The sequence below is a fragment of the Stegostoma tigrinum genome, chromosome 7 (assembly GCF_030684315.1).
Source record: "Stegostoma tigrinum isolate sSteTig4 chromosome 7, sSteTig4.hap1, whole genome shotgun sequence".
Lineage (NCBI taxonomy): Eukaryota > Metazoa > Chordata > Chondrichthyes > Orectolobiformes > Stegostomatidae > Stegostoma > Stegostoma tigrinum.
The window spans coordinates 103503741-103531457 of NC_081360.1; the positions used below are offsets into that span (position 1 = coordinate 103503741).

Genomic DNA, 27717 nt, shown 5'->3' on the forward strand with positions numbered 1-27717 from the left:
ATGGCTGTTGATGATACAAATGTTCCTGCTATGAGCCCCACAATTTCTTCCCTGGCTTCCCACAATATCTCGGGATACACTTGATCACGTCCCAGGGATTTATCCACCTTTATGCATTTTAAGACTTCAGCACTTCCTCTTCTGTGATGTGGACTCCTTTCTATTTATTTCAGAGTTCCCTAGCTTCCATATCTTCCTCCACAGTAAATACTTATGTGAAATATTTGTTGGCTTCTCTCCCATCTGCAGTGGCTCCACACATAGGTGAACTTGTTGATCTATAAAGGTCCCTATTCTCTCCCTAGTTATTCTTGCTCTTAATGTACTAGTAGAACTCCAAACTGCCAAGCTTGTGAAACTACAAGTAGTTCAGGTGCAGAGGTGGGGCAAAAGAAGGGTGAAAGGAAAAACGTTATAGGCAAATTTATAGTTAAAGGATCAGACAGGGTTTCTATGACTGTAGATGCAAGTCCAGAATGTTATGATGCTTCCCTGGTGCCAGCATTTAGGACGTCACAGTGGGGCTTCAGGAGGTTCTTTTGGGGGATAGGGTGTGGATGGAGTGGGTGAAGAAAGGTCACGGTCCACATTGGCACCAAAAACACAGGTAGAAAGGCTGATGAAATCCCATAAGTATAACTTAGAAAGCTAGGTAAGAGACTGAAAAACAGGAGCTCTATGACAGTAATCTGGGAAATACCCCCAATGCCACTTGCTACGGAGTTTAAAAATACAAAGATCAGCAACTGAACAGATGCTCGAAAAAATGGCTTAGGAAAGAGGACATTATTCTTATGGGGTATTGTGACCTGTACCTGGAGCACACATTACACCTTAGCAACTGCAATATTCTTGCAGCAGGATTTGCTAGTGCTGTTGGGGGGGGTTTAAACTAGGTTGTCAGCGGAATAAGAATCTGACAGGGAATTCAGTTAGAATTTTTTTAAACAAAAATGCTGGTTCTCAGAAGTAGAAAAGTTGTAAATGAAAATGGAAAGCAACAGAAACGATTTCTTAAGATCAGCCAGTCAAACCACAGACATGTTAAAAAAGCAAAATTAATAGCATTCTGAATGCATGTAGGATTTGCAAGAAAATTTGTGAACTGATGGCGCGAGTAGATGTAAAAGAGTAGGATTCAATTGTTACTACCAGCTGGTGGCTGCAGACCGACCAAGATTAGGAACCAATACTAAAGAATATTCAACATATGAAGAGTAGGCAACAAAGGATGGACGTAGCTGACAAAAACGGACTTGATTGGTGTATTAACAAGACAGGATCTCGAATCGACAGAACTAGATATAGAATCTGCTGGTTCTCTTCACTCAAGCCGTGACTGTTTGTTTCCTTTTATTATATTTTTCTCTACATTTCTCTCCACCTTTTCCTGCTCCCATATTTCATGCTTGTTATCTTTTCTCTCCAACTTCTATTCTTTCACTCCATCTGTTTCTTTTAGCCTGTTTTTTCTCTGTGATCATTTCACCAAATCCAATCATTTTTCTCACTCCTCACTTCTTTGCCATTCTCACATATTTTCTCTCTATTTTGTTCTCTTACTCTGTTGTGGTAGTTCCCTACTGTGATAATTCTGCTTAAAGCCAACACATAGTTCGCTCCCTGGAGCAGGTGGACAGACACAAGGGCTCACTTAGGACACAGGTGGTTTCATTCTCAATGTTAGAGAACGATCAAAGCTCTTGACATTTCTCTAGAATAAAAGTATCTGCTTTTACCTTGGAGATGTCTTGGTCATCGATTTTAATGCAGCCTCCCTTGACATCATAAAATCGGAACAGCAGTCGGATGATGGTACTTTTCCCTGACCCAGAGGGGCCAACCTCGAGTAAAACATAAATAACGGATTGTTTGGCCAATGAATAATGCTCTGTGCTGAACAAAGTTTCGAGAAAGACATTCAATTACCTGGTTTCTTCTACTTGTGATTTAAAATATTTGTCTCATTAAATGCACACAAATGGCATATGCATTCTTCATCTCATTCACTCAAATGCACTAACTCAAAACAAAACAAACAAGTTTCATCTTGCCCCTTAATAGGAAATGAACTCTGTCAATGAAGGCAATAATAACAGGTCTAGCTGCGGCAGTGAAAGACTGATTTGGAGGGGATCGGGGAAGGCTCAATGCAGTGACTGGACAACTTGGTAGAGAGAAGAGCGCAAGTAGGGTAAAAGGTTTATACGAAGACAGGACAAACTTATAAACTGTTCTGGATGTGAGTTTGCTCGCTGAGCTGGAAGGTTAGTTTTCAGACGTTTCGTCACCATTCTAGATAACATCACCAGTGAGCCTCCGACGAAGCGCTGGTGTTATGTCCTACTTTCTATTTATCTGGTTAGGTTTCCTTGGGTTGGTGATGTCATTTCCTGTGTTGGTGATGTCATTTCCTGTTCTTTTTCTCAGGGGATGGTAGATTGGCTCCAAATCAATGTGTTTGTTGATGGAGTTCCGGTTGGAATGCCATGCTTCTAGGAATTCTCGTGCGTGTCTCTGTTTGGCTTGTCCTAGGATGGATGTGTTATCCCAATCAAAGTGGTGTCCTTCCTCATCTGTATGTAAGGATACGAGTGATAGTGGGTCATGGCGTTTTGTGGCTAGTTGATGTTCATGTATCCTGGTGGCTAGCTTTCTGCCAGTTTGTCCAATGTAGTGTTTGTCACAGTTCTTGCAAGGTATTTTGTAGATGACGTTCGTTTTATTTGTTGTCTGCATAGGGTCTTTTAAGTTCATTAGCTGCTGTTTTAGTGTGTTGGTGGGTTTGTGGGCTACCCTGATGCCAAGAGGTCCGAGTAGTCTGGCAGTCATTATAAACTGTGTGTTAGTGTACAGGAGAATACCTTGGGATCTGTGAGCAGTTCTTGCAAGAATCACTTTTTACATAAATTGATATTTTGGAATGAGAACTCCATCTTACTGTAGGCTTTTGCTTGACGTTCTTTCCTGGGATGCAGCCAATGCCATGGGGCTGCATTCATTGCTCATTCCTTAATAATGTAGTGGGTCTTCTCTTTCAGCCACATCAATAGAAGTGAGAATGATACATTCAATAGGTATTGCCCATGAAAATAAAGATCAGGGTCCTTGAGCTTGATTTGAATTAATCTTTCAATTTATCACTATGGAAGACATACATAATGTTCACAAAATACTTGTAAATCAAGTGGTGAAAGGGACAGAAAAACCTGACCTTATTTAAGGAAAGATGCTATTTCTTTGGAGATAGTTCAGAGAAGGTTCACGGGGATGATGTCTGGAATGAGGGATTGTTTTATGAGCAAAGGCCAAAAAGATTGGGATTTCACTCAGTGGAGTTTAGGAAAATGAAAGATAGTCTCATTTGGACGTACAGGATTTTTAAGGCACTTGGCAGGATAAATGCTGAGAGGATATTTCACCTCATGGGAGAGTCTAGGACCTGAGGACATTGTCTCAGGATAAAGGGGTCCAAGTTTCAGACTCAGATGAGGAGGCATTTCTTCTCTCAGAGGTGCAGTGTCTGTGGAACTTCTTACCACAGAGAGCAGTCAGGGTAGAGTCCTTGTGTATGTTTAAGGCTGAGACAGACAAATTCTTGATCAGTTGGGGAATCAAAAGTTATTGAAACACGAAGTTTTGAGATGCCTAAGCTGCATTATGATAGACAAGTCCCCAGGGCTAGATGTGATCAATCCTAAGTTACTCAAAGAGGCAAGGGAGGAAAATAGCTGGGTCATGGGCAGATATCTTCACATCCTCATTTGACCGCAGGTGAAGTTCCAGAGGACTGGAGATTAGCAAATGTTGCCCTTGTTTAAGAAAGGATGTAGGGATAATCCAGGCAACTATAGGGCAGTAAGCTTGATGTCTGTAGTGGAGAAGGCACTGATGAACATGACATATGAGCATTTGGAGGAAAATGGACTAGTTAGTGGCAGGAAGCATGGTTTTGTCCAGGAAAGTCATGTCTGACCAACCCAACTGAATTTTTTGAAGCAATAATGAGGATAATTGATGAGGGATGGGCTGTGGATGTAGTTTATATGGACTTTAGTAAGGCATTTGATAAAGTCCCACATGGCAGGTTGGTACAAAAATTAAAATCACAAGGGATTCTGGGTGGGCTGGCTAGATGGATAGAAAACTGGCTTTGTCATAGAAGACAGAGGGTAGTGGTGGAAGGATGTTTTTTATAATAGAGACCAGTAACTAGTCGGGTATAACAGGGGTGAGTCTTAGATCCTTTGTTGTTTGTAGTGTATGTAAATGATCAAGAGAAAATGTGGGTGGTCTGATATGCAAGTTTGCTGATGACATGGAGATTGGTGGGGTTGCTGACAGTGCCGATGATTGTGAAAGTATACAACAGGATATAGATAAATTGGAAACTAGATAGATTGGGCAGAGAAATGGCAGTTGGAGTTTAATCCAGACAAATGTGAGGTGATGCGTTTTGGAGGATCAAATTTATGTGTGAATTATGGTGTAAATGCAGAACCCTGAGGAACACTAACATTCAGACAGATCTGGGCGTACAGGTCCACAGTTCCTTCAAAGTGGCAACACAGGTAGTCAAGGTGATTAAGGAGGCATATGGCATGCTTGCCTTCATCGCCTGCAGCATAGACTACAAGTGTTGGCAAACATATTGCAGCTATATAAAACCTTCATTGGGCTGCATTTGAAGTATTGTGTGCAGTTTTGGTTACTACATTACCAGAAGGATGGGGAAGCTTTGGACAGAGTGGAGAAGGTTCACCAGGATGATGCCTGGTCTCTAGGGCATTGACTATGAGGTAGGGTTACAAAGACCAGGACTGTTTTCACTGGAAAGACAGTTGCTGAGAGGAGACCTCATAGAGCTGCACAAAATTATGAGGGGCATAGATAGGGTGGATAGTCAGAGGCTTTTTTCCAGGATTGAAGTTTCAATTACAAGGGGACACAGGTTCAAGGTCAGAGTGGGAAAGTTTCAGAGAGATGTGCAAGGAAAGTTTTTCACACAGCGTGCGTTAGGAGCCTGGAACGCACGACCAGAAGAGGTGGTGAAAGCAACACACTGAAGAAATTTAAGAGGCACCTAGATGGGTACATGAATAGGGAGGGAATAGAGGGATATAGATTAAAAAAAAAAGCAGGTTTGTTTTTACATTAATTAGGGCATTATGGATGGCACAGGCTTGGAGGGGCAAAGGGCCTGTTCCTGTGCTGTACTTTATCATTTGTTCATTTGTTATGGGAAAATCATCATAAAGTGGATATGAGGAATGTCAGATCAGGGATGAGTGGTCAAGCAAGCTAAAGAGGCTAAATGGCGTCCTCCTGCACGTATTTCTTGTGGTCTTAAACAGTACAATCAGCAGGAAGTGCGCTGAAATTACTTTTAGAACAAAAAGCTCACAAATCCCAGAGACCTGATGGATCTTATCCCAGGGTCTGAAAAGAAATGGCCGCAAAGAATAGCTGCATTGCTTTAATTTTCCAGAATTCCCAAAATTCTGGGAAGCTCCCATCAGTTTAGAAAATAGTAAACGTAACACTTCTATTCAAAAGAGGAGGGTGACATTAATCAAGAAATCATAGACCAGTTTGTCAAACATTTGTGAAAGGGAAAATGTTAGAATCTATTGTTAAGGAGGTTATTGCAGACCATTTAGAAAATCTTAAAGAAATAGTTTTGCGAAAAGAAAGTAATAAATGTAGTTCAGCGTTAGAGAGTTCTTTGAAGAATTAACAAGCAGCATCAATAAAAGAGAACAGAAGCAGAATTTGCTGGAAAGTCTCAACAGGTGTGGCAGCCTCCGTGGAGAGGAATCAGAGTTAACATTGCCTGTGCTTGGCCCATATCCGTGTATACAGTACACACTGACACAACTGAGTATTGGTGGTGGAAGGAGTACATGTTTGTGGACATAATGCCAATCAAGCGTGCTGCTTCATCCTGGATCATGTCCAGCCTTTTTTTTAAAAAAGTGTTGTTGCAGCTCCACCCATTCAGTCAAATACAAAGTATTCCATCATACTCCTGATCTGTGCCTCGTACATGATGGACAGGCTTTGGGGAGTCAGGAGGTAAGTTACTTGCCATGGCATTCCTAATCTCTGACCTGCTCTTGTAGTCAGTGTTTGTGTGACAAGTTGAGTTGAGTTTCTGGTCAAAGGTACCCCCGAGGACGTAGGCAGTTGGGGGTAATTCAGTGATGGTCACATCACTGAATGTCAATGGACAGAGGTTAGATTGTTTCTTTTTGGAAATAGTCACTGCCTGGCATTTGCGCAGAATGCACTTTACTTGCCATTTCTCAACCCGAGCCTGGGTATTGTCGCGATCTTGGTGCATTTGAACATGGATTCCTTGACGCTACACTTGGTCAAATCACTTGATGTCAAGTGCTATCACCCTCACCTCACCTCTGGAATTCAACTGTTTTGTGCATGCTTGAACCAAAACTGTAATGTGGTCAGGAGATGAGCGGCCCTGGCAGAACAGAGACTGGGTGTCACTGAGCAGGCGTTACTTGATACCATTATTGATGACACACCTTCCATCACTCTATATATACCCTAAAAGAATCACACAGTGATGGGGCAAGGAAACTGCAATGTTTCTCCTCAGAAAAACAGCCAACATAGTCAAAGACCCCCTACCCTAGTTATATTCTCTTCCACACTCTTCCATCAGGCAGAAGACATAAATTTGAAAACATGTGCTAACAGATTTCAGAACTGCTTCTTCTCCACTGTTATCAGACTTATGAACAGACCTCTCATATATTTATCTTTTGCCGCACCTTCTCTGTAGCTGCAGCACTATATTCTGCAATACAATACTTTTCACCGTATTTCAGTACGAATGACAATAATAAATCAAATCTATTTAAAAGTAGGGTGTTGCTCATTTAAAAACAGAGATAACAAGGTGTAGAGCTGAATGAACACAGCAGGCCAAGGAGCATCAGAGGAGCAGAAAGGCTGACATTTTGGGCCTAGATTCTTCTTCAGAAATGGGGGAGGGGAAGGGACTTCTGGGATGACTAGGGAGAGTGCGGGCAAAGCGGATAGAAGACAGATAGGTGGAGAGGAGACAGACAGGTCAAAGATGCAGGGATGGAGTCAGTAAAGGTGAGTGTAGGTGGGGAGGTATGGAGGAGATAGGTCAGTCCAGGGAGGTCATGGGGGCAGAATGAGGTTAGTAGGTAGGAGATGGGGGGGTGGGTTTGAGGTAGAAGGACTGGATGGGTGGGAGGAAGGACAGGTTAAGGAGGCAGGGATGAGCTGGGCTGGTTTTGGGGCTTGGTAGGGGGAGGGGAGATTTTGAAGCTTGTGAAGTCCACATTGATACCATTGGGCTGCAGAGTTCCCATGTGGAATATGAACTGCTGTTCCTGCAACCTTCGGGTGGCATCATTATGGCACTGCAGGAGGCTCAAGATGGACAGGTCGTCCGAGGAATGGGAGGGGGAGTTGAAGTGGTTCGCGGCTGGGAGGTGCTGTTGTTTAGTGTGAACCGAGTACAGGTGTTCTGCAAAGTGGTCCCCAAGCCTCTGCTTGGTTTCCCCGATGTAGAGGAGGCCATAAGGGGAACAGTGGATGCAGTATACCACATTAGCAGATGTGCAGGTGAACATCTGCTTGATGTGGAAAGTCTTGTTGGGGCCTGAGATGGGGGTGAGGGGGGAGGTATAGGGGCAAGTGTAGCACTTCCTGCAGTTGCAGGCAAGAGTGCCGGGTGTGGTGGGGCTGGAGGGGAGTGTGGAGCAAATAAGGGAGTCATGGAGAGAGTGGTCCCTCCAGAAGGCAGATAAGGGTGGGGAAGGAAATATATCTTTAGTGGTGGGGTCGGATTGCAGATGGCAGAAGTGTCGGAGGATGATGCATCGTATCCGGAGGTTGCTGGGATGGTAGGTGAGGAGGAGGGGGATTCTCCCCCTCCCATTCCTCAGAACGATGCCACCTGAAGGTTGCAGGAACAGCAACTCATATTTCGCTTGGGAACCCTGCAGCCCAATGGCATCAATGTGGATTTTGCAAGTTTCAAAATCTCCCCTCCCCCTACTGCATCCCAAAACCAGCCCAGCTCGTCCCTGCTTCCCTAACCTGTCCTTCCTCTCAGCTATCCCCTCCTTCCACCTCAAGCCACACCCCCCTCTCCTACCTACTAACCTCATCTGGTCCCCTTGACCTGTCTGTCCTCCTTGGCCTGACCTATCGCCTCCCTAACACCCCAACTACAGTCACCTTTACTGGCTCCATCCCTTTCTCTTTGACCCGTCTGTCTCCTCTCCATCTATCTTCTCCTCTATCCATCTTCTATCCACCTCCCCTTCTCTCCCTATTTATCTCAGAACCTCCTTCCCCTCCCCCATTTCTATAGAAAGGTCTAGGCCCGAAACATCAACTTTCTTGCTCCTTTGATGCTGCTTGGCCTGGTGTGTTCATCCAGGTCCACACCTCGTTACCTCAGATTCTCCAGCATCTGCACTTCCTACTATCTCTTAAAACAGAGGTGATATCTTCTTTTCTCAGGTTGTTCACATGTAGAATTCTTTTCCCCAGACAACAGTGGAACCAGCATCAATTTATTTTAATGCTAAGGTAGATAGACTCTTGATTGACAAAGGAGTCAGAAGGATTTAGGTAATAGATGGGAAAATAAAGTTGAGACTACAATCAGTTCAGCTGCAAACATATCAAATGGCAAAATAGTGCCAGGGGACCAAGTATCCTGCTTTTGTTCCTAATTTTTAGTTTCATATGCATCACTACCTGGATATCAGGTCGTCCTCCAGCTACACGAGGACACGACCCTCTACTCAGGTTAGATGAGGGCCTTCCACCTGGGTGAGAAATACGTTCATGACTTTTTGCCAAAATCTGACTTAATTTCACTGAAATGAAGGATATAAATTGAACAACGTTTGATGGCATATTGCTAACATATTGCAATAAACTTACTTACTAGAGCCATTGTGTGTCCAGGTGGAACAGTGAATGATATGCCATGCAAAATTTCCTTGCTGTAAGAGAAAAATATTAAAATACAACCATGATAACTGCAGTAGGAGACCATTTTCAATTGAGAATTACACTGATCAATTTGTCTGAAACTTCTTTGAGCTCCTGGATGAGAACCAAATGGGGTCTTCCTCATAAGCGAGTACTATGTTTGTGAATACCTACTACCCGAATAATGTTCTACAGGTATTCAAAAATCCAAGGAAACCAGTGAGCTTCAGCTCATTGAAACCTTACAGGCTGAAATAGAATACTGGGAAAACCTGTCATATTTAATTTTTAAAGCAATGTTTCTACTTGGCAGTCTATTCATTTTTACCTTTCTACAATGAAGTATTGGCTCAGAAAATTAGTAAGATAAAGTTACTGTCCCTCCCAAATTGTCCCACTCACCAATTACCCATTATTGTTGATCTTGCTGCCTGATTCTCAAATTAAGATTCTTGTATTTAAATCCCTTTAGCCTAGTTAATATATTTAAAGTGGGTACTTGGCATAATCTTCTAGAGTTCAAAGTTGAGACGAAACTAGTAAATGTTGGTTCTCCAGTTGTCATTATTTAGGTCAACTGTAGAAAGTATTTGACAAAGTTCCCTCAATGAAGCCTTTAAAGACCGAAATTTGTGCACATTAGTTACAGTGAAAACTAGCTTTACAGCAGGAAATGGAACATGGAAAGTACTAACTCTCTTACTAACAAGTTCATCTTTGCATCGCAAAGATTCAATCACATAAAACAACGTTTGATTTATTATTATCACATGTACCAAGGTACAGTGAAAAGTTTTGCTTTGCAGGCAGCTCATACTATACAAAGTGCATTAGAGTAATAGAACAAAATGGAACAAGGTAATAGATGTAAGGAAACAGCATTCTAGATGTGTTAAGCACATGTTTGCTTGGATTTAATTTAATGGAATTTAAAACAGGAGACAGTTTTGGTGTGATACTTATGGGTACAAATGGAAAGAATTTACTGAGTACGACAGAATTGGAGAGCAGTACTATGGAGATGGAATGAGTGAAACAGGACCTCGGTGGTGAGCAGGTACTGATCCTGCTGAATGAGGAAATTAGTCAGCAGTAATGCTCGGAGGATAGATTTCTAGACAGTGTGCATGTTGGCTTTCTAGAACAATATGTTGAGGAGGCAACTCAAGGTTGCGTTATTTTGGACTTTTTAAAAATTCATTTAGGTGATGTGGACTTTGCTGGCTGGGTGAGCCTTTATTGGCCATTCTTAATTGCCCTCAAGGTAATGGCGAGCTGCTTTTGTGAATCACAGCAATTACTTACACAGAAGCTTCAGTGTGACTTGGATAAGTAAGTGGACAAATAAATAGTAGATGAAGTAAAAGGTAAAGTCACCACAGACCGTAGGGCTGCTCTGTTATTAGAGTGACATGACTGGTGGTTGTCTAACCTGAGAGTTACCACATCTCAGGTGAGGGGGGAGGCTAAGGAGGAGAGTCTTTCATGGTGCAGGAATTGAGCTCATGTTGTTAGCGTCACTTTGCATTGCAAATCAGTTGTCCAGCCATCTAAGCTAACTGATCCCAGGCAGTTGTTGTGTATAAGTGTGAATTTATCCAAATTGATAGCAGGCAGGCAAATTTTTATCTGAATGACAATAAATTTGGGAAGGGGGTGGTACCGCAAGAGCTGGGAGCCCTCATGCACCAGTTGCTGAAAGTAAGCATGTAGATGCAGCAGGTAGCAAAGAAGGCAAATGATAATGTTGGCCTTCATAGTGAAAAGATTCAACTACAGGAACAGGGATACCTTGCTGCAACTGTACAGGGCACTGGTAAGATCACACCTTGAGTATTATGCGCAGTTTTGGTCTGCTTATCCAAGGAACAATATCCTGGCTATTGAGGGAGTATTGAGGTTGATCAGGCTGATTCCTGGGACAGCAGGACTGTTGTATGGGGAGAGGCTGGATTGGTTAGGACAAGGTTCATTAGGGTTTAGAAGAATGAGCATAGATTTCACAGAGACTTATTAAATTCTAACAAGACTAGACTGGGTAATGCAGGAAATATATTCTCGATGACTGGGCAGTCCAGAACCTGGAGTCACAGTTTCTGGATAAGGCCTTTTAGAACAGATGAGAAGAAATATCTTCATTCAGATAGTGGTAATCTGTGGAATTCTTTGCCATTGAATATGGTTGAGGCCAAAGCATTGAATGTTTTCAAGAAAAATGCAGGTAGCTTTCTTAGGAATAACGAAATCAAAGAATATGGGAACAGGGGATTGAGTTGAATCATCAGCTATAACCATAATGAATGGTGGACCAGGTTTGAAGGGCCTATTCTTGCTGCTGCATTCTATGATTTTATGTTCAGCAGAGCTTCAGTCAAACAAGGGAATGAAGGGTTATGCGAGCAATGCAGAAAATTGGTGCCAAAGTTTCTCAGATCAGCCATCATCTCACTGAGTGACAGAGCAAATTCGATGAGCCCAACGGCCTAATTCTGCTCCTATACCTTTGATCAATTGGCATTGACTACAGAGTCAAGTGATGAATTTCCCACCGCTGAATTCCTAGCCTCTGACTTGCTGTTGTAGCACATGGCATCTGCAGTTTAGCTTCTGGTCAAGGGTAACACCTAAAATGTTGATAACAGCAATTCAGTGATGGCAATGTTACTGAGTGTTAAAGGTAGGGTTAGATGCCATCTTGTTTGAGTTAACCACTTGCCACTTATGTGGCACAAATGTTACTTGCAGCTAGTCAACCCAAGTCTGAATGCTTTACAGATCTTGATACAGTTGAACACAAGCTGTTTCAGGGTCTAAGAAGCCACAATTGCTATTGAATGTTGAATTCATCTGTGAATATTCCCACTTTTGAACCTATGGAGGGAAGGAAATTGATAAAGCAGTGAAGATAGTTGGACTGAGGACACTACCCCAAGGAACTGCTGCTGTGATTTCCTGGGATTGAGGTGAGTGACCTTAAACAACCAAAATCACGTTTCTTGATGCACATTATTTACTTACCCATCAACATAGCTAAAATAAACTTCATCAAACTCCACCTTTCCAACTTTGAAAATAAGATCTGCTGCATTGATGTCATCAGTAATCTGCAAAACATAGAATGATCGTCTTCAGTGTGTTTATTTATACATACAAAGCTATTCTCTCTCTCCCTCCCCCCCCCCCCACTCTCTCTCTCTCTCTCTCTCTCACACTATGCCCTGATGTGGAGGTGTTTCAGGTCTGCACCCTTCTTCAGAAATGGGTGAGGGGAAGGGGATTCTGAAATAAATAGAGATAGAGGGGGAGGTGGATGGAAGGTGGATAAAGGAGCAGATAGGTGGAGAGGAGACAGACAGGTCAAGAAGGCGGGGATGGAGCCAGTAAAGGTGAGCGTAGGTGGAGAGTTAGGACGGGGGTTGGTCAGTTAAGGGAAGACGGCAGGTCAAGGAGGCAGGGATGAGGCTGGTAGGTGGAAGGTGGGAGTGGGGGTTAAGATGGGAGGAGTGGATACATGGGAGAAAGGACGGACAGGTCAGGGAGGCGGGGATGAGCTGGGCTGGTTTTGGGGTGCGGTCGAGGGCGGGGAGATTTTGAAGCTTGTGAAGTCCATATGGATACCACTGGGCTGCAGGGTTCCCAAGCGAAATGAGGTGCTGTTCTGCAACTTTCGGGTGGCATTATTGTGGCAATACAGGGAATATATGTCATCCATGGAAACCCATTTAGAACAGTTGACTCTTCTGTCCTTCTGGGGCAGGGCAGTTCCAGAGCTGGCTTCCTCCATGAGCACACCAACGGATCCAGGGCAATGTTAAATAGAATTGGTGTGCATGGGTCACCCTGTTTATGACCTCCTCCTCATTATTTATTTCTCCAGTCTTAGTTTTGTGTCCTTCGGTCACTATTGTATTGTTTGTATATGTAAGTCTTTGATTAATGTTATGAATTCATCTGGTAGCTTCATTCTGTTCGATGATTTCAAGTGTAGTTTCTGCCCAACTGAGTCAAATGCCTTTCCCAGATCGACAAAGACAACTGCAAGGTCCTTCTTGTCATTTTTTTGCATGCTTACTGATGTTCTCCAGCAGTGCAATATTTTCTTTGCAGCCGCGAGTCATCATTAAGAAACCCGACTACCTAGGGAGTATCTTGACTGTTTCACTCGGCCATCTCACCATGATGTTGGTGAACAGACATAGCAGCATTGGACCAATCGTGATTGGGTGCCAGTTGTCTCCGTCTTTCTGGTGTTATCACGACCGTTTGACCCTTTTTTTAATGACTCTGGTGTAGCATTTGACTTCAACAATAGAGAGAAGAATCGAGGCAGCCTTGTGTCACCCTCATTGTGGATGCTCTCATGCCCTTCAGCCTCATGACATCTGGTTCTGCTGCACTACATGCGTCAATGCCTTTGATGGCCTTGCGGACCTCTTCCTCCTTTATTGGCTTCATCAGTGAACCATCGTCAATTGCTCCGTACACTAAAGTCAGTGGAGTGGTGGACAGTGTGGAAGAATGTTGCAGGTTGCAGGGAGACTTGGATAAACTGCAGAATTGGGCTGGAAGGTGGCAAATGGAGTTTAATATGGATTAAATGTGAAGTGATTCACTTTGGCAGGAATAATAGGAAGGCAGAATACCAGGTCAATGGAAAGATTCTTGGTAGTGTGGCTGTGCAGAGGGATCTTGGTGCCCATGTACATAGATCCCTGAAAGTTGCCACCCAGGTTGATAGTGCTGTTAAGAAGGCTTACGGTGTGTTAGGTTTTATTGGTAGAGGGACTGAGTTCCGGAGCCATGATGTCATGCTGCAACTGTAGAAAATGCTAGTGTGGCCTTGTTTCGAATATTGCGTGCAGTTCTGGTCGCCCCATTACAGGAAGGATGTGGAAGCATTGGAAAAGGTGCAGAGGAGATTTACCAGGATGTTGCCTGGTCTAGAGCGTAGGCCCTATGAAGAAAGGCTGAGGGACTTGGGTCTGTTCTCAGTGGAGAGAAGGAGGCTCAGAGGGGATTTAATAGAGGCATACAAGATGTTCAGAGGATTAAATAGGGTGGACAGTGAGAGCCTTTTTCTGAGGATGATGACTTCAGCTTGTACAAGGGGACATAGCTACAAATTGAGGGGTGATAGATTTAAGACAGATGTCAGAGACAGGTTCTTTACTCAGAGAGTGGTAAGGGCGTGGAACACCCTGCCTGCCAGTGTAGTTAACTCAGCCACATTAGTGGCATTTAAACAGTCCTTGGATAAGCACATGGATAATGATGGGATAGTGTAGGGCAAGGGGCTTAGATTAGTTCACAGGTCGGCACAACATCGAGGGCCGAAAGGTCTGTTCTGTGCTGTATCGTTCTATGTTCTATGTTCTATGTGGCAAATCTGTTAAGGTTCAACTTATTTGTGATCAAACATAATGGGAACTGCAGATGCTGGAGAATCCAAGATAACAAAGTGTGGGGCTGGATGAACACAGCAGGCCAAGCAGCATCTTAGAAGCACAAAAGCTGACGTTTCGGGCCTAGACCCTTCATCAGAAAAGCTTTTTTGATTACGGGTCTAGGCCCGAAACGTCAGCTTTTGTGCTCCTAAGATGCTGCTTGGACTGCTGTGTTCATCCAGCTCCACACTTGGTAATCGAAGGTTCATCTTATTGTTTGGTTTGGAGAGCTTGTCTCTGAAGGTCTCTTCCAGTTCCTCTACAGATAGTGGGCATGAGAGTGCAGTTGGTGCCCCCATAACCTGTTCAGTGAGTTGCTGCCTGAATGTCTGGTGGAGCAGCTGGGTTGCTCTGAACACTGCTTTTCGCTGTACCTATCTCTTTTCCATTTCACTGCTAACCATTTCTTTTCTAAACTTCCTTTTCTCTTTCTTGCCACCAGGAGGCGCTTGTCTCTTTCCTCTGATCATCAGCAGTTCGGGGATACTTTCCATTAGCCTGATCTGCAAAGCCCAACATTCAGGGTCGTCCTCTGCTTCCAGGAATTCCTCTGCTTCAGTCAGCTGGTTATCCACATCCCTATGGATAAGGATGGGAGCCAGCAGTCTGGGGTTCTATCTGGTTGTCAAACTGTTCCCTCGGTGTTACTGACTTCCCCTTCTGGTTTGGTCTCTGGGTGCTGCTCCAAGGGAGCATCGGTTGCTTGCACCTCTGTCTGTGGATTCTGCAGGGTTCTTGTTTACCACAGATCTGCTTTGCAGTTTTTGTTTTAGAGATGCTTGCAATTTCCTTGTTAAATGTGCTTGCAGCCAGCAAATCTCAGTTCGAGCTCCCTGAGGAGTGCGACCTCTTCCTCAGACCATTTGTAGACTCTCCTCTCCAGCTTAGATGTTGTTTCAACCATTTGGAGGTGTATCTCATTTTGCCTGTGCCTCTCATGCTGACCAAGTCTGGATTTTGTTGTAAACTGAAGTTCACATTTGCAGCATTGGAAGGTACCAACTGGGCTTGGTTGCCTCGTCCCCTTATGTTTGCGGTAATGGCAAGAGATCAAGCGGTACTCGCCACTCTTATTGCAGCAGGAATACCTGGTCCTGATCTTATTGATCGGGTGCGCCTTGGTCTTATGTTGGTTAAACAAGCCAATGGAAGAGAGGAGGGTATTGCGTAACCTTGTGAACACTCGAAGAAGGAGCGAGACTCCGAAAGTTTGTGCCACTGCAGCCTGTACACAGTAGCATTTCTACTTCCTCAGGAGGCAAAGGAAATTCAGCATGTCGACAAGGACTCTTACTAATTTTTACAGATACACCATGGAAAGCATCCTATGTGGATGCACCACAACGTGGTTTGGCAACTGGTCTTCCCAAGACCTCACAAAAGCTAGTCATAAACACAGTACGTTGTGTATACAAACCAGTCTATCATGCAAGCCAGCCTTCTATCCGTCGACTCCACCTACACTTCCCACTGCCTTGGGAAAGCAACTAAGATAATCAAAAACTCCTCCCTCCCTAGTTATACTCTCCTCCACCCTCTTCCAGGCTGGAATCGAACCTACGTTCCTGGTGCTGCGGGGCAGCAGCGCTAAGCACTGAGCCACTTTGCCATTCCCATGAAGTCTCATGTCAGCCATGAACTGCAATGGATATGATGACCTGCTTCAGATTTGCTCAGGATCGTGGCAGAACCCTGGATGCTCCAGTTAGTAGAATCACAGAATCCTTACAGTGTGGAAAGAGGCCATTTGGCTCATTGAGTCCTCACTGACCCTCTGAAGAGTATCCTACCCAGACCCAGCTTTACTTTGGAGAAATGGCACACTTGATAACCAAGTGCATAACTTTAGCTGAATATCAGTTGAATGTCACCAAATCAATTGAATGATTTGGATGAAAGTGTAGGTGGTCTGATTATTAAATTTTCAGATTACATGAAAATTGGTGAAGTTGTGTATACTTAGGAAGGTTATCAAAGGTTACAGCAGGATACAGATCAGCTGGAAAGTTGAGCAGAGAGATGGCAGATAGAGTTTAATCTGGGCAAGTAGAAGGTGATGCTTTGGGAGGTCAAATGCAAAAGGAAAGTATTCAGTAAATGACAGAACCCTTAGAAGCACTGACAGACAGAAGGATTTTTGTGGCGTTAAGTCCACAGCTCCTTGGAAGTGGCAATACAAGGTGGTAAAGGCAGCATAATGTATGTTTGCCTTCATCGGTCAGGGCACTGAGTATGAAGGTTGGCAAGTCATGTTGAAACTGTAGAAAATAATTTTAGTCAGGTTACATTTGGAGTACTGCGTGCAGTTCTGATCATCACACCATAAGGAGGATGTGGAGGCTTCGGGGAGGATGTAAAAATGGTTGACCAGGCTGTTACCTAGACTGGAGTGTGTTATGTCTAAGGAGAGGTTCGGCAAACTTGGATTTTTTTTCACTAGAGTATCAGAAGTTGGTGAGGGTTGGGGGGTGGTGGTGGTCAAGCTGATATAAGTATATAAAATTATATGGCTTGGATAGGGTAGATAGTTGGGGTCTTTTTCTCAGGATGGATATGTCAAATATTAGAAGCCATAGGTTTAAAGTGAGAGGGGGGAAGTTTAATAGAGATGTCAGTTTTTTTTTTTACACAGATGGTGGTCATGCCTGGAATCTGCTGAGGTGGTAGCAGCAGGTAACTAAAACAACTTATAAGAGACATTTAGATAGACACATGAACATGCAGGGAATAGAGGGACTCCGATCATGTGTTAGGCAGATTGGATTAGTTAAGAATGGCAACATGGTCAGCACAGACCTGTTGGGCCAAATGGCCTGTTTCCTCTGCTGTGCTGTTCCATGTTCTATCAGAACTAGAAAAGGACAGAGAGAGACCAGAGGATCACAACTGGGCAAAGGCAGATTTTAATACACTGAGGTCTGCTTAAGCTCAGATGCAGTGATAAACATGTGCCAAATCAATGGCAGGGGTACAGAACAAGAGTATGGGAAAGATCAGAATTGGCCAGGGAGGGTGGTGAAGGAGAGAGAGGGTGGTCATATTGCAGACATTTAATTAGAAAATAAACATAAGAAAGCAAAGAGAGAGAGTAAGAAACATTGGCAAATAAAATCAAGACAAATCCACATCTCTTCCATAATTATATGAGCAACTGGATAACTAAAGAAAGAGTAGGGTCTAGTAGAGACTATTGGGCTAATCTGTGTGCAGAAACAAGCACATTGGTATGGTTCTTAAGTAATGAGCAATACTGAATAAAACACTTTTTTTTGAAGCTTTTCATTTTGGCTCACAATTCACAAGAAATATCAATTTGGGGTAAAGAAAAATATGCAAGCTACAGGAGAGGACAACAGTGATTGGTTGGGAAAAGTACTATGGAGAGGTTTTGCGATGGAGAATGCACCAACTAAGGATGATTGGCAGTTAGCTGACTAGTTAAAAACGCGTGCATTGTGTGTACATTTTCCAAATATTTTTGATCTGTCTGCAACACTGATTATAGCATCAGTTATTACATATCCCTAAAACTGTCTACAGGACTGTTAAGTGTCAACCACATTGCAGTGCATGTGGAGGCAAATGTAGTCCAGGCCAGTTCTGAAGAAGGGTCACTGGGCTCGAAACATTAACTCTATTTTCCCTTCACAAATAGTGTGGTTTATTTAGGAATTCTTCTGGTGATATGGTAGTGACCCACCTCTGAGACAGGAGACTCAGGTTGAAATCCCACCTGCCCCAGACATGTGTCAGTCAATATCTGAGCAGGCTGATTAACAAAACTATTACAAATATTGGTTTGCTCCCTTGAATTGGTGGTTTTGAAAACTGTCCTGAGTGCAAGACAAAAAGTTTCAACACATTTTTTTTAGCAACTCATATTCAGTAATACCAAACGACTTTTTCTTTAAAAATTCATTCACAGGATGACAGCCACACTGGCTAGGCAGCATTTATTTCCCATCTCAGGGGGCAGTTCAGAGTCAACCACATTGCTGTGGGTCTGGAGTCACATGTAACCCAGACCAAGTAAGAATGGCAGTTTATTTCCCTGAAGGACATTAGTGAACCAGCTGGGTTTTTCCAACAACTGGCAATGGATTCACAGTCATCATTAGACTCTTAATCCCAGATATTTCTGAATTCAAATTCCACCTGCTTCCGTGGTGGTATTAGAACCAGGTCCCCAGAACATTTGGGTCTCTGGATTAATAGTTCAGTGATAATACGACTAGGCCATTGCGTCCCCTCCACAATGGACCTCCTTTTGCTCTGGCAATTTCTATAATTGTAGCTCCAGCAATCCACACCTTACCTCTTGGTTAGATCTTGAGACTGCCCTTACTAATTTACAGTAATGTATTAATTTGGCGTAAGTATTAACTACAACAATTACAGTTGTAATTAATACTTAGTGTTTGTTTTCAAAAATGAGAGGAATGATACAGAGGTTGTAGCCAGGGAGGAGGAGTGTGAAGTATTTGATAGAATTCATATAATGAAAGAAGAACTGGATGTGAGTTTGCTCGCTGAGCTGGAAGGTTAGTTTTCAGACGTTTCGTCAACATTCTAGGTAACGTCATCAGTGAGCCTCCGATGTAGCGCTGGTGTTATGTCCCGCTTTCTATTTGTCTGTTTAGTAACCTAAACAGACAAATAGAAAGCGGGATACAACACCAGCGCTTCATCAGAGGCTCACTGATGATGTTACCTAGAATGGTGATGAAACGTCTGAAAACTAACCTTCCAGCTCAGCGAGCAAACTCACATTCAGAACCTCAACCTGAGCTACAAATCTTCTCAAAACTCGCTGAAAGAAGAACTGTTAAGACGTTTAAAAGCCTTTGAAAGTGCATAATTCTCCAGGTGCAGACAAAATGTTTCACAAAGAAGTTTAGAATACAAGACAAGAAACAGGGAAGGCTGACGGAAAACCTAACTGAAGTGTAGGGTTGGATACAGTGGACAGGAAAGCTTTACTCCTCTGGTGGAGCAATCCATTACCAAAGACTACTGATTTGGGGTAAAAGGTAGGAGATTTAAAGGAATTTAAGGAGAAATGGTTTCGCCAAGTGATATGGAGCTCACTGCCTAAACTTGGACCTGCACAAAGCTCTCTAACCTACAAGACTACTGGCCAAGAGTTAGAAAGTAGGATCAATCTATCTCGAGCTGGATAGTGACTTGTCGGTCAGTGTGGGCACAATGGGCCTCCTTTTGTCCTGGAAATTTCTATAATTGTACCCCCAACAATCCACACCTTACCTGTTTGCTGGATATTGAGACTGCCCTTACTAATACAGAATAAATGTCTTAGACACCATTTTTCAAGATGCTTTACTGAAGTATGGGACATAATGATGCTCAATTGAAAGGATAACAGGTGACTAAAGACTTGGTGAAACATGCAGGTTTAAGTACAATCTTAAATGTTAGAAGGGAGAATTACAGGCGACAACACTTGAAGGAATTCTGGAGTGAAAGTTTAGGTGGCAGAAAGCAACACCACCACATTAATGAGGTGAAGGGTGCTGCAGATGACAAAGGAGCCAAAACTGAAAAAGTAGAGACTAACTTCCCAAATGTCTAATTTTCCCAGAGCCCCACTTCCCCCACTCCGTCTCCATCTGTCCTTTGTTATTACTGCATCATTTGCTCATATGACAAATTGTTAATGATTTTAAAAAAGAGCAAGCTGCCTACCTCTTGTTCCTCATGGAACAGCTCAAACATATTCTCCATGTCTATGAATGAACTCTGGATCATCCTGGTGGATAGATGATAAAGAAGATTAGACATCTGCAATTAATGCTACAGGGAAACAGCAACATAATGGCACCGTCACTGGGCTAGTGATCCAGACACCTAATGGGGACACAAGTTTGAATCTCACTTTGACAGAAGGTGAAATCTGAATCAATGAAAATCTGGAATTAGAAACTAGCCTAATGGCGACCACTGCCAACTGTCCTTAAAAACTCATCTGGTTTATTAAAGTCCTTTAAGGAAGGAAATCTGCTATACTTACCTGGTCTGGCTTGCCTGTGACTCTAGACCCACAGGAATATGGCTGACTCTTAACTGTCCTCTCAGATTGCATTAGCCAGTCAGTTCAAGTGCAATTAGAAATAGCATTAAATGTTAGCCCAGATGCACAAATGACTCAAATGCTTACCTATGTCTCATGAACTAATTAAAAAATAAATTACAAAACCTCAAAGATCAAGGGAAAAAGAGATATGTAACCTTTGAGAGAAGTTACGGCCACATTCCTGCAAAAACCACTTCTCCAGAAGAGTCAAGGATCACTCGTAACAGTCGCAAAGAGACCACAAGAAACAGGAACAGGAACAGACGGTTCATCCCATCAAGACTTGGAAGAATTCAACACTGACTTCAGACACAATGAAATCTGGATGTGAGTTTGCTCGCTGAGCTGGAAGGTTAGTTTTCAGACGTTTCGTCACCATTCTAGGTAACATCATCAGTGAGCCTCCGACGAAGCACTGATGAGGTTACCTAGAATGGTGACGAAACGTCTGAAAACTAACCTTCCAGCTCAGCGAGCAAACTCACATCCAGAACCTCAACCTGAGCTACAAATCTTCTCAAAACTTGCTAACAATGAAATCTCTTCTACACTAAGTCCAGTCTATTCATATCTTAGGAAGAAGGTCACTTTAACTTCTGTGATTATCTGCATAGTGCCAATTTGCCTCATGAGCAAAACTGAATCACATAAATGAATAAAGTCCCAGGACTGTCCCCTAAGAAAGAAACATTTGCCTTTCTAGCCACAGTAAGGACAACTTTGAAACTACTGGAGTATAATAAAAATACCTCTGGTTCACTAATGATCTTTAAGGAATAAAATCTGTAACCTGCTTTTGTCAGATTCACATATGACTTCTGACTCAATGTGGTTGACTCTTAGTTGCCCTCTTAAATTGCCTAGTAAGCCACTTTGTTTCAACTTCACTATAGTGGTTGGTAAAACTAACTAAAGCAGGTTGGACCATATAACATTGACCTACATGTTGGAAGCAACAAAGTGTTTCCAACCTGCATGATATTGCCAAGTCCTTATTAACAAAGCTCTTATCCTTCATATTGACAATTTGAGACTTGTACCAAAATGATGGTCAGCTGTCCCACAGTCTAGGCAAACAACAGCTGGACGTAATCATACTCATCCAATAAAACTTTATAGCTAATAGCCTAGACACCTCAACAACTTCCCTCAATCTGTCCTGACCCACCTGCAGGAAAGATCCATCAGAGGTGATGAATCAGTTGCACAGAGAAAGGAAACAATTGGCCCGGCAGCATTCCACAGACTTAAAACCCAATGAAATCTCAGGTCATCTTCTCAAACATGAACAAGGAAACCTCATTAGCACTTACAGCTTCATTCTCATTTGATGATTGGTGCTCTTCCAAACTGAATGCCACTTGGAAGAAGCACTAAGTTGCAAGGCCTGTGGTGTACCCCGAATGGGGGACATTGATATCTATTGCCAAGAATGGTTTGGTAGCACCATTACTAATCAGCATCCTGAAGGATACATCTGCCGGACTGGGCTGACAACAAGTAGAGATGGAAAACAAAAGCTTCATCACTGACAAATCCAGGTTAATAGAAAACACGGAACTCATTTCTGTACTTCATAAGAAGCTACTGTTTATTTCAAAGGAATAAGTTTTATGACTGGCAAACAAAATCTAACCCATCATCTTATAATTCTCTAATTTAAACGTTACCCCTTCTTAAACCCTTACACATACATGTAGACAGATATGGACAAAGATGTTATGGGCGGAGGGAAAAAAGGTGCACAGTTTAATTGCACCAGGTCACAGGATGCATTGACTGTCCTGTATTTCGAATCCTTCTGATCTCCGATCCTTTCTGACTGCTTTCAATTCTTCACTGCAGGCACAGGGCAATTAGGACACAAATTGTGCAAGCTCTGTCACCAGTTAGAGGCAATAGCTAACAGGCAAATGGTGAGTGAAAATAGCTGGCTAATTCCAGTTCTTCGGTATTTCTCTTCAAGGAGAGAAAGGATGTTGCCTTTTTAGAGACAACTGTATCAGGCCTGAAATGTTAACTTTGTTTCTGTCTTCACAGATGCTGTAAGACTCAAGTTTCTTCAGCAATTTTTTTAAAAAATTCTGATTTCCAGCATCTGCAGTATTTTGCTTTTGTTTTAGCAATTGTGTGGTGTTTTACTGTGATCTTATTGGTAATGAGGATACCACAACAAGATCTCAGGACTCCAGATTTTCAATTGCATCATTATTGCCACATGTTGTGGCTTGACATATTAATGACAACACAGACACTTCTGTAAAAGCTTAGGACTGAAAGGAACTGAAACATTTGAGGATGTGTCATAATGATACAGGCTCAGCAGGTTGTGGATTCAATCAATGAAGAGATTAAGTGTGTAAGTGAGGCTACTATTATACCGTGTCCTGAAGCAGTATGAGTTACCATCCTTCACGGGGAGATCATCAATTAAAACCCTGCCTGCCTCTTCTGACATTTCAAGTTCATTGCAAAGATCCTAAACTATCTGAAGACGGCAGAAAATTCTCATGTCCTGACCAACATTCCCCAGGTATTCAATGCATGTGCAATGATAATGGGTGTTCAAGGTTTGATAAGGCCATAAGACACAAGGGGAGAAGTAATCCCATCAATTCTACTCCATATTCAATGAGATCATGGCATCTGATAATCTCACTCTCCTGCCATTTCCTTTACTGACTAAAAAAATCTGTCTGATAAAGCATTACAACAAAGTCAAATGGTCACCAGACTCGAAATGTTAACTCTGCTTTCTCTCCACAGATGCTGCCAGGCCTGCTGAGTTTCTCCTGTAATTTTTGTGTTTTTTGGAGGTTGGGGGAGAAATTGGACGAAGGCTGGTTACTGAAAATCATGAGATAACCATGAGGTTTCTCTTTTCCTTAAGGTAGTGACTGCCACTAGGGTATGGGTAAGTTCTACTTCCTCTCTTTAACTTGAGCACTACATCTGCTGATCCTTTTTTCTATAATGGTGCAGACATTCAGTGGTCCAATACTGGCCAGAGACTCCAAGGATAAGAACACAGAACAATACAGCACAAGAACAGGCCCTTCAGCCCACCAACACAGCACTGACACATGATGCCGTTCTAAACTAAACAACTTTAGATTCTACATAATCTGTATCCTTCCATTCCCTGTCCATTCATGTATCTGTCAAGATGCCTCTTCAATGTACTATTGTATCCAAATCCACTACCTCCTCTGGCAGTATATTCCAGGCACTTGCCATCCTCTGTGTATAAAAAAAATCTTGTCTCTCATATTTGCTTTAAATTTATTTTCTTTAACCTTAAATCTATTTCACCTAGGAATTGTCATATCTAACCTGGGGGAAAAAAGACTCTGGTTATCCATGCTTCTCCTTATTTTATAAATATCTATCAGATCGCCCCCTCAACTTTCGATGTTCAAGCGAAAATAAACAAAATTTGTCCGATCTCTCCTCATGGCTAATACCCTCCAATCCAGGCAACATCCTGGTAAACCATGTCCACATCCTCTCCAAAGCTTCCACATCCTTCTGGTAGTGTGGCAAACAGGACTGTACAAAATATTCCAAAGGTAGCCTCACTAAGATTCTATACAAGTTCATAAGATATAGGAGCAGAATTAGGCCATTCAGCCAATTGAAGTCGGCTCTGCCGTATTAACGTGGCTGATATGCTCCTCACCCCCATTTTCCTGCCTTCTCCCCATAACCCTTCAACCCATTTATTAAAAATCTGTTTAACTCCTCCTTAAATTTACTCACTGCCGCAACACCCACGGCATTTTACGGTAGCGAATTCCACAGATTCACAAACCTTTGGGAGAAGTTTCTCCTCAACTGTTTTGAATTTGCTGCCCCTTATCAGAAGACCATGATCCCTCATTCAAGAATGCCCCACAAGAGGCAACATTTGTTCTGCATCTATTTTACCTTTTATCATCTTGAATACCTCAATTTGCTCTCCCCTCAATCTTCTCAATTCCAGACAGTATAAGCCTAAACTGTTCAATCTCTCTTCTACAACAAGCCTCTCATCTTGGAGATCAATCTAGTGAACTTCCTCTGAAATGCCTCAATGCCACTACATCTTTCCTCAAATAAGGGGACCACAACATTGCACAATACTCCAGCTGCCGTCTCACTAATGCCTGTATAGTATAACATGGCTTGCCAATTTTTGTACACTGTGCCATAACTGATGAAGGCAAGCATGCCATACTGTGGATTTGTATATCTAGATCCCTGTGTACAGTGATGTTACTAAGGGTTCTGCCATTTACTATATACTTCCCAACTGCATTAGATTTTCCAAAATGAGCTCACATTTGTCAGTTTAAAATCCATCTGCCATTTCTCCATCCAAGTCTCCAGTCTATTAATATCCTGCTGTATCCTCTGGCAACCTTCGTCACCATGCATAGCTCCCCCAATCTTTCTGCTGTCTGCAAACTTACTAATCAGGCCACTTACATCTCCTCCAAATCATTTATATTTTACAAACAACAGGTGTCCCAGCTCTGATCCCTGCAAAACACCAGTGTTCACAGATTTCCAGTCACAAAATCACCCTTCCACTGCTGCTCCCTGTCTTCTATAAACAAACAAGTTCTGTATCCATCGTACCAGCTCACTGTGGATTCCACCTGGCTTTACCTCTTGTAATAGCCTGCCAAGAGGGACATTACCAAAGGTTTTGCTAAAGTCCATATGGGCAATATCAATCAAGTTTGTAATCATGGCCTTCCCCGGACAAAGCCATGCTGCCTATCATTAATTAGCCTACGTTTTTCCAAATGTGAGTAGATCCTATCCTTAAGGATCTTCTATAATTTCTCTACAACTGATGTAAGGCTCATTGGCCTGTAATTTCCCGGATTTTCATTGTTGCCTTTCTTAAAGCAAGGAACAACATTGGCTACTCTCTAGCGATTAAAGGAAATACAAAAGATTTCATACAAGAATATTTACTTGGAATATTGTGTCCAGTTCTGCCGCCCTATTATAGGAAAGACGTGGAGGCTTTGGAGAGGGTGCAAAGGAAGTTTACCAGGATGCTGCCTGGACTAGAGGGCTTGTCTTACGAGGAGAGGTTGACTGAGCTCGGAATTTTCTCTCTGGAGAGAAGGAGGAAGAGAGGTGACCTGATCGAGGTGTACAAGGTAATGAGAAACATTGATAGAGTTGATAGCCAGAGACTTTTCCCCAGGGCAGGATTGACTGTCACGAGGGGTCATAGTTTTAAGGTGTTAAGAGGAAGGTATAGAGGAGATGTCAGAGGGAGGTTCTTCACCCAGAGAGTTGAGCTATGGAATAGTTTACCCGTGGTAGTCGTGGAAGCGGAGTCATTAGTGACATTTAAGCAACTGCTGGACATGCACATGGACAGCAGTGAACTGAGGGGAATGTAGGTCAGATTATTTTATTTTTGGATTAGGATTATTCCACGGCACAACATCGTGGGCCGAAGGGCCTGTACTGTGCTGTACTTTTCTATGTTCTACGATCCCAACAATTTCTGCACTTGCCTCCCTCAGAATTCTGGGATAGATCCCATCAGGTCTTGGGACTTGTCTAACTTTATGCTTTTCAAAATACCCAACACCTGCTCCTTTTCTGTACTGATATTCCCTAGAACATCAACATAGCCCTCCTGAGACTTACCATCCATCATGTCCTTCTCCTTTAGCAATACTGATGCAAAGTATTCATTTAAGGATCTCACCCACTTCCTCCAACTCCATGCATAAATTCCCTCCTTCGTCCTTGACTGGACCTACCCTTTCCCTAGCTACACTCTTGCTCCTTATCCATGTATAAAATGTTAACTGTGATTTTGTCATTGCTTGACAGAAGGTGATAGCCTAGTGGCCTTATCACTAGACTAGTAATCCAGACCCCAAGGAGTGATTGGGAGCTAGGTTTGAATCTCACCATGACAGACGGTGGAATTTGAATTTAATAGTCTGGAATTAAGAGGCTAATGGTGACGATGAAACGATCGATTGTTGGGAAAAAAAAGCATATGATTCACTGATGTCCTTTAGGGAAGTAATATTCATAACTCCTCAGATACTGAAACAGTCCATGTTCAAATGCAACAAGACCTGGACAGTATCCAGGCTTGGGCTGACAGGTGGCAAGTAATAATTGGGCCACATAATGCCAGGCAATGACCATCTCCAATAAGAGACAAATCTAACCACCACCCTGTGACATTCAATGGTGTTACCATTACTAAATACCAACCTCTCAACATCCTGGAGGTTACCACTGACCAAAACTGAGCTGGACTCACCACATAAATACAGAAACGTGGAATTGAGGGATTTGGAATAAGAACACACAAAGCACTCTAAGAAGGGTTCAGTGAGGGAACACACAGCAGTAAGAAACTATTACACTGAAGGAAATGCAGTTGGTGAAGATTACAGCAAAGGAGGCAAGTAGTAATATCTGAGGTCACCAACCTGTAATATGTCCCAAACCAGCTGAGTGGAGTGTAAAGCTGAATAATATACGTCCCAAATAAGACAAAATCCCCAACCTATGCAGAAAAACAAGAAAATTCAATTAGGGTAGTGAGGACATTAGAGATATTTATAACACTGACACCAGAATGCAAGATGCCACTTACCTGAAGCTTTTTTTCTGTGACAAAGTAAGCACTAAGAAGTGACCCAGCAAGCAACCCAAGGCCAATGATGAAATTCTGTGTTTGGTTCAGAACGGCCAGGCTGGCACTTGTTTTCCATTCTGCTACCTAAATAAAATACCAAGACACCAAGCAGTAACAGATTGAGTTCGATGAACCAATGTGAATGAATGAAATGTATCAATCTAGACATAAGGTCAGTGGCCTGGAACAAGTGCTCTTTCTCTCTTCCAGATGTTGCCCTATCTGTTGAGTATTTCTAGTATTTTCAGTGTTGTATGAATACTGTCAATGCTCTAATTCACAAAACAAATAGTCTGGCACTTGGTTCTGGACATCAAAAAGCTGGTTTTATACCAGAGCACATCAGCACTTGCCCCAGTGTATATACTAGACCCCCCCAAACTCAATTCATGTAGGTATCTCAATCTCCAGTCAGGGTAGGGTTTGATCTCTGGTCCAACAAGTTGTTGCAAATACATACTTATATTACAGAACCATGAGGAAAAATCGGAAGCAATGGT

At 42.7% G+C, this 27717-nt stretch overlaps 1 protein-coding gene across 7 annotated transcripts in view; it reads right to left on the reverse strand.

The window, feature by feature from the left end:
- The window catches only part of LOC125454335 (ATP-binding cassette sub-family B member 6-like), a 221157-nt gene that overhangs the window by 92482 nt on the left and 100958 nt on the right, over positions 1-27717 (reverse strand). For 6 of the 7 annotated variants that reach the window (XM_048534995.2, XM_048534992.2, XM_048534991.2 and 3 more), the window contains 6 exons: positions 27176-27301; positions 27009-27085; positions 20157-20220; positions 12028-12113; positions 8963-9020; positions 1740-1844 (listed from right to left, as the gene is read on the reverse strand). In XM_048534995.2, the coding sequence (XP_048390952.1) occupies positions 1740-1844; positions 8963-9020; positions 12028-12113; positions 20157-20220; positions 27009-27085; positions 27176-27301 (516 nt within the window). The remainder of the gene's footprint in view (positions 1-1739; positions 1845-8962; positions 9021-12027; positions 12114-20156; positions 20221-27008; positions 27086-27175; positions 27302-27717) is intronic. The other variant, XM_048534994.2, reaches the window with a different exon arrangement.